Source organism: Triticum urartu, chromosome 1A, assembly GCF_056163025.1.
Source record: "Triticum urartu cultivar PI428250 chromosome 1A, HENAU_Tu73, whole genome shotgun sequence".
NCBI lineage: Eukaryota > Viridiplantae > Streptophyta > Magnoliopsida > Poales > Poaceae > Triticum > Triticum urartu.
In genome coordinates this window covers 395,583,500-395,591,299 of record NC_141873.1, presented here as the reverse complement: position 1 = coordinate 395,591,299, position 7,800 = coordinate 395,583,500, and the positions used below count along the sequence as shown (strand labels likewise).

The 7,800-nt window shown below is 54.2% G+C and overlaps 1 protein-coding gene across 1 annotated transcript; it reads left to right on the top strand.

Moving 5' to 3' along the window:
- The first annotated feature begins 5,068 nt into the window (after positions 1 to 5,068).
- LOC147991398 (uncharacterized) lies at positions 5,069 to 5,729 on the top strand. Its single transcript, XM_087538655.1, has 2 exons — positions 5,069 to 5,089; positions 5,202 to 5,729. The coding sequence occupies exons 1-2, from the start codon at positions 5,069 to 5,071 to the stop codon at positions 5,727 to 5,729; spliced, it is 549 nt and encodes a 182-aa protein (XP_087394781.1).
- Positions 5,730 to 7,800: the final 2,071 nt, after the last annotated feature.

Below are 7,800 nucleotides of genomic sequence, written 5' to 3'. Positions count from 1 at the left end.
ACATAACTACCACCCTGTCTTAGCGTAACGCGAGTCGAGGCGGACGTCGTCGCGGTAGCGACGACGGACGCCGAGACAAGCATGTGACATCACTGCCACCCTGTATTAGCGTAACGCGAGTCGAGGCGGACGTCGTCGCGGTAGCGACGACGGACGCCGAGACGAGCATGTGACACCACCGCCGCCCTGTCTTAGCGTAACGCGAGTTGAGGCGGACGTCGTCGCGGTAGCGACGACGGACGCCGAGACGAGAACGTGATACCACTGCCACCCTGTCTTACCATAACGCGAGTCGAGGCGGACGTCGTCGCGGTAGCGACGATGGTCGCCGAGACGAGCACGTGACACCACTGCCACCCTGTCTATCTTAGGGCAATGCGAGTCAAGGCGGACGTTGTCGCGGTAGCGACGACGGATGCCGAGACGAGCACGTGACACCACTGCCACCATGTCTATCTTAGGGTAACGCGAGTCAAGGCAGACGTCGTCGCGGTAGCAACGACGAACGCTGAGATGAGCATGTGACATCACTACCACCCTGTCTATCTTAGGGTAACGCGAGTCAAGACGGACGTCGTCGCGGTAGCGGCGACGGACGCCGTGACGAGCACGTGACACCACTGCCACCCTGTCTATCTTAGGGTAACGCGAGTCGAGGCGGACGTCGTCGCGGTAGCGACGACGGACGCCGAGACAAGCACATGACATCACTACCACCCTATCTTAGCGTAACGGGAGTCGAGGCGGACGTCGTTGCAGAAGCGACGACGGACGCCGAGACGAGCATGTGACACCACTGCCACCCTGTCTATCTTAGGGTAACGTGAGTCGAGGCGGACGTCGTCGCGGTAGCGACGACGGACGCCGATACGAGCACGTTACATCACTACCACCCTGTCTTAGCGTAACGCGAGTCGAGGCGGATGTCGTCGCGGTAGCGACGACGGACTCCAAGACGAGCACGTGACACCACTGCCACCCTGTCTATCTTAGGGTAACGCAAGTCGAGGCGAACGACGTCGCGGTAGCGACGACGGACACCGAGACGAGCCCATGACACCACTGGCACCCTGTCTATCCACGACGACGGATGCGAGACGAGCACGTGACGCCACTGCCACCCTGTCTATCTTAGGGTAACGTGAGTCGAGGCGGACGTCGTTGCGGTAGCGACGACGGACGCCGAGACGAGCACGTGACACCACTGGCACCCTGTCTATCCACGACGACGGATGCGAGACGAGCACGTGACACCACTGCCACCCTGTCTATCTTAGGGTAACGCGAGTCGAGGCGGACGTCATCGCAGTAGCGACGACGGACGCCGAGACGAGCACGTGACATCAGTACCACCATGTCTTAGCGTAACGCGAGTCGAGGCAGACGTCGTCGCAGTAGCGACGACGGACGCCGAGACGAGCACGTGACACCACTGCCACCCTGTCTATCTTAGGGTAACGCGAGTCGAGGCGGACATCGTCGCGGTAGCGACGACGGACGCCGAGACGAGCACGTGACATCACTACCACCCTGTCTTAGCGTAACGCGAGTCGAGGCGGATGTCGTCGCTACCCGAGACGAGCACATGACACCACTGCCACCCTGTCTTAGCGTAACGCGAGTCGAGGCGGACATCGTCGCGGTAGCGGCGACGGACGCCGAGAGGAGCACATGACACCACTACCACCCTGTCTTACCGTAACGCGAGTCGATGCGGACGTCGTCACAGTAGCGGCGATGGACGCCGAGACGAGCACGTGACACCACTACCACCCTATCTATCTTAGGGTGACGCGAGTCGAGGCGGACATCGTCGCGGTAGCGAAGACGGACGCCGAGACGAGCAAGTGACATCACTACCACCCTGTCTTAGCGTATTGCGAGTCGAGGTGGACGTCGTCGCGGTAGCAACGACGGACGCCGAGACGAGCACGTGACATCACTGCCACCCTGTCTATCTTAGGGTAACGCGAGTCGAGGCGGACGTCGTCGCGGTAGCGACAACGGACGCCGAGACGAGCACATGACATCACTACCACCCTGTCTTAGCGTAACGGGAGTCGAGGCGGACGTCGTTGCAGTAGCGACGACGGACACCGAGACGAGCACGTGACACCACTGCCACCCTGTCTTAGCGTAACGCGAGTCGAGGCGGTAGCAACGACGGACGCCGAGACGAGCACGTGACACCCCTGCCACCCTGTCTATCTTGGGGTAACGCGAGTCGAGGCGGACGTCGTCGTGGTAGCGACGACGGTCGCCGAGACGAGCACGTGACACCACTGCCACCCTGTCTATCTTAGGGTAACGCGAGTCGAGGCGGACGTCGTCGCGGTAGCGACGACGGACGCCGAGACGAGCATTTGACATCACTACCACCCTGTCTTAGCGTAACGCAAGTCGAGGCGGATGTCGTCGCGGTAGCTACGACGGACGCCGAGACGAGCACGTGACACCACTGCCACCCTGTCTATCTTAGGGTAACGCGAGCCGAGGCGGACGTCGTCGCCTTAGCGGCCACAGACGCCGAGACGAGCATTTGACATCATTACCACCCTGTCTTAGCGTAACACGAGTCGAGGCGGACGTCGTCGCGGTAGCGACGACGAACGCCGAGACGAGCACGTGACACCACTGCCACCCTGTCTGTCTTAGGGCAACGCGAGTTGAGGCGGACGTCGTCGCGGTAGCGACGACGGACGCCGAGACGAGCCCGTGACACCAATGCCACCTTGTCTATCTTAGGGTAACGCGACTCGAGGCGGACGTCGTCACGGTAGCGACGACGGACGCCGAGACTAGCACGTGACACCACTGCCACCCTGTCTATCTTAGGTTAACGCGCGTCGAGGCGGACGTCGTCGCGGTAGCGACGACGGACGCCGAGACGAGCATTTGACATCACTACCACCCTGTCTTAGCGTAACGCGAGTCAAGGCGGACGTCGTCGCGGTAGCGACGACGAACGCCGAGACGAGCACGTGACACCACTGCAACCCTGTCTATCTTAGGGCAACGCGAGTCGAGGCGGACGTCGTCGCGGTAGCGACGACGGACGCCGAGACGAGCCTGTGACACCAATGCCACCTTGTCTATCTTAGGGTAACGCGACTCGAGGCGGACGTCGTCGCGGTAGGGACGACGGACGCCAAGACTAGCACGTGACACCACTGCCACCCTGTCTATCTTAGGGTAACGCGCGTCGAGGCGGACGTCGTCGCGGTAGCGACGACGGACGCCGAGACGAGCACGTGACATCACTACCACCCTGTCTATCTTAGGGTAACGGGAGTCGAGGCGGACGTCGTCGCCTTAGCGGCCACAGACGCCGAGACGAGCATTTGACATCATTACCACCCTATCTTAGCGTAACACGAGTCGAGCCGGACGTCGTCGCGGTAGCGACGACGAACGCCGAGACGAGCACGTGACACCACTGCCACCCTGTCTGTCTTAGGGCAACGCGAGTTGAGGCGGACGTCGTCGCGGTAGCGACGATGGACGCCGAGACGAGCCCGTGACACCAATGCCACCTTGTCTATCTTAGGGTAACGCGACTCGAGGCGGACGTCGTCGCGGTAGCGACGACGGACGCCGAGACTAGCACGTGACACCACTGCCACCCTGTCTATCTTAGGGTAACGCGCGTCGAGGCGGACGTCGTCGCGGTAGCGACGACCGACGCCGAGACGAGCATTTGACATCACTACCACCCTGTCTTAGCGTAACGCGAGTCGAGGCGGACGTCATCGCGGTAGCGACGACGAACGCCGAGACAAGCACGTGACACCACTGCAACCCTGTCTATCTTAGGGCAACGCGAGTCGAGGCGGACGTCGTCGCGGTAGCGACGACGGACGCCGAGACGAGCCCGTGACACCAATGCCACCCTGTCTATCTTAGGGTAACGCGACTCGAGGCGGACGTCGTCGCGGTAGCGACGACGGACGCCAAGACTAGCACGTGACACCACTGCCACCCTGTCTATCTTAGGGTAACGCGCGTCGAGGCGGACGTCGTCGCGGTAGCGACGACGGACGCCGAGACGAGCACGTGACATCACTACCACCCTGTCTATCTTAGGGTAACGGGAGTCGAGGCGGACGTCGTCGCGGTAGCGGCGACGGACGCCGAGACGAGCACGTGACATCACTACCACCCTGTCTATCTTAGGGTAACGCGAGTCGAGGCGGACATCGTCGCGGTAGCGGCGACGGACGCCGAGACGAGCACGTGACATCACTACCACCCTGTCTTAGCGTAACGCGAGTCGAGGCGGACGTCGTCGCGGTAGCGACGACGGACGCGGAGACGAGCACGTGACACCACTGCCGCCCTGTCTTAGCGTAACGCGAGTCGAGGCGGACGTCGTCGCGATAGCGACGACGGACGCCGAGACGAGAACGTGATACCACTGCCACCCTGTCTTACCGTAACGCGAGTCGAGGCGGACGTCGTCGCGATAGCGACGATGGACGCCGAGACGAGCACGTGACACCACTGCCACCCTGTCTATCTTAGGGCAATGCGAGTCGAGGCGGACGTCGTGGCGGTAGCGACGACGGACGTCGAGACGAGCACGTGACACCACTGCCGCCCTGTCTTAGCGTAACGCGAGTCGAGGCGAACGTCGTCGCGGTAGCGATGACGGACGCCGAGACGAGAACGTGATACCACTGCCACCCTGTCTTACCGTAACGCGAGTCGAGGCGGACGTCGTCGCGATAGCGACGATGGACGCCAAGACGAGCACGTGACACCACTGCCACCCTGTCTATCTTAGGGCAATGCGAGTCGAGGCGGACGTTGACACCACTTTTTTTGTTAACTTTTCATGCATGTTCTAAAGATGCTAAGCATGGTCTTTTCAAATTTTTTACACCAAATGTCACATCACTTTTTTTTAATTACTTCCTTTTGAGTTCTGTCTTTTCATAGTTTCACATAATCATGAATAATCTCGTCTCAGATTTCAGATTCTGGCATTAGGAGTTGCTAATAACTTGAAGGGAACAAGGAAATTGTTGGCTTTCTTCAATACATCCAACCAATAGAATTTATATCAACCATGGCTGAGCAGGCAAGAGCAGTGAGTTCCTTCTAATTTTTGCATTTACATAATTTATCTCAATTGATCACTTTCTTCACTACAGAAATGTTTTTATTCCTTACACTCGCTGATCTTTTTTCTTAATAAATAGGATTTTGCAACAAAGCTCTCGCTACGGAAATTCATGGCGACGGCGCAGCGTGTAACGCTAGATCAAAGACAGCTTGCCCGTAGCATGGGCCTGGATCATCTGCTTGACCTGAAATGTGATACTCTGCCGCGCGGTGTCGTTCATTATCTGGCATCGAACTTTGATGTACCCTCAAGGGCTATTGAACTCCCCAATGGGTTCAAGTTCACAATCACACCGTCATTCATACACCAGGTCCTGGGGATACCACTTGGCGGCAGAAGCATAGAGAAGAAGCAAAACCCAGCACTTAGATCACTAATTGCTCAGCAGACAAAATGCAAAGGAAACTACCCGACCATAAACGAGCTGGATGACTTGACACAACCTGGGCTGGATGGAGATTTATTCAAAAGGATTTTCACAATGTATGCACTTACCGTGCTCCTCTGCCCTTCAAGCCATGGGGCTGCTAGTCCAGATTACTACCACATTCTGGAAGACCCTGAACAGATTGGCTCATTCGACTTCTGCATGTGCCAATGCTAAAAGCATGTGCCAACGCTGAAACCCTTCTTCGAATAATTGACACAATACCAGTTTCGTCCGATCTAGACCTGCCGCTCTACACGGAAGTATTGGAGGGGATGTACCCACGGAAAATTGAGGTTGCAGATACCGAGGCTGAACCAACCCACACTTCTAGCCTACTTCCTTATGTTCTTGATGAGAAAGCATTTTGGCACCGATCGCAGAGTCCATGAGACACAAATTTGCTAACCTCCAGGGAGCTCAATCTGTTTGAAGAATGGAAGGTCTTTACCAAGGTTGATGGTAGTCAAGGCCCAACCAGCAGCTACCCAATCAGGACGACCGAGGACATCACTAATAGAACAAAAGGACGACATGCATGTCCTTAAATGACACGGCTGACAATTGCGTTGCTTTGAAAAAAAGGGCAAGGATGTTTCAGAACATAGATGAGCTGTCGAGCAACCTTCATCGTGAGATGCCACACACTTTAACAACTGTAAGCGCATCATCACACGAGAAAGATCAGTCATCAAGCGACGCTAATCTTGGTCAAATCCAACAAACACCGGTCCATGGCACCTCTTCAGCTACCAACCAAGACTTCCCATGGGACGACCCTGATATGGTAGCGCGGTTGATTGAGTCTACCGATAGGATTGAGGAAGAGTGGTTTCCACAACAAAGACAAACTCAGTATACCACATCAGTTACACAAGACATCCACATATCAAAGATCAAGCCCAATGAGATATGTTGCAGCTTCAGCTCAAATCCAGTCGAAAGTGCTATTTTCAATGACATTGTGTCACGAATACCACCTCATTCAAGGCAAAAGAGGTATCTCAGTAACAATCTCCTCTTTTTTTGTTTTTTCTTCCTTTTTTCTCCTCAATGGGGATGCGCTGTCTGTATAACAAGCAATATTTTGTCCTTTTTCATTCCTCTTTTTTGTTCCCATCAAGCTTCTTTCCCACTCTGAATTTTCCATATTTTTCATTTTGTGGCAGCCCAAGAATAGTACAAATGGGCTCGACATGGGTTGAACATAGGGTTTTTGGCCTGAGCATGCAAGTGTATGGCCGGGTCAATAAGTAGGTGATCAATATGTTGGGAAAAGCAGTAATGGCCGAGCAGACTGAAAAGGACAGGCTCAATCTTCTCCCGCGAAGTTACTGGTCAAGATACTATGTCGAATGCGACATTGCTGTAAGTAGAAACATAAATATGTGCAGACAATACTCTTTTTTCCATCCAATGCTCTGTTTCTTTTTTGCGAGCCCCCCTCCTTTTCTTGGTGCCTTTGAGGCATCTTTGATCCGATCAAAATTTTCCAGAAATTATTCCAAAAGGCATTTGAAACTTCATTGGCGTTATCTGTTCACCTGAGGGAGACAATGATAGGATTCCATCTTGACCGAATTCACATGGTATTTTTCGTAGTCCAATAAACAAGCCATATAATTTATAGTCTCCATGCAAGTCCCATGTCTTTTTCTATTTTTCAGTAAAAAGTCACCCATGGTGTTTTGTGCTAATATTGTTTTGTTTATTTTTGGATCAATGTACAGGTGTTTTTACCTTTAAGCTCATACAGTTTCTGGTACATGGTTGTTGCTAACTTTAGGAAGGAAACGTTTGAAGTCCTCTGCCCAAGTAACATAATCGACTTGATTGCTGACGAAGCTCAGCTTGTAATCAAGAATTTCAAAGCGGCTTTCAAGCTGGCATACAAGAGATCACAAGTAAATGTGACTGACATGGGTGTGGCTTTCCGGAGTGTGTGCTCTTCAACTAAAGAGTAATGCAATCCAACGACTGAAATACTCAAGCAATTTTATGCATGATCCTTTTCAGTATTTTTTTCATCTAACTTTAGTGATGCAAAAAACATAATTATGAATTGCAGGGCAGATAGTGGGATCTTCACAATGAAGTTGGTACAAGGACATGATGGAGACAACACTTTGTGTTTCGAACCCGTAAGTCATAGCAACCACCCCTTTTCGTCTTTTTTGTATTTTTTGTTCAACTGATAACACACACATCACATATCCATGTAATGTAGCTCAACTTTTTGCTGCTTAAA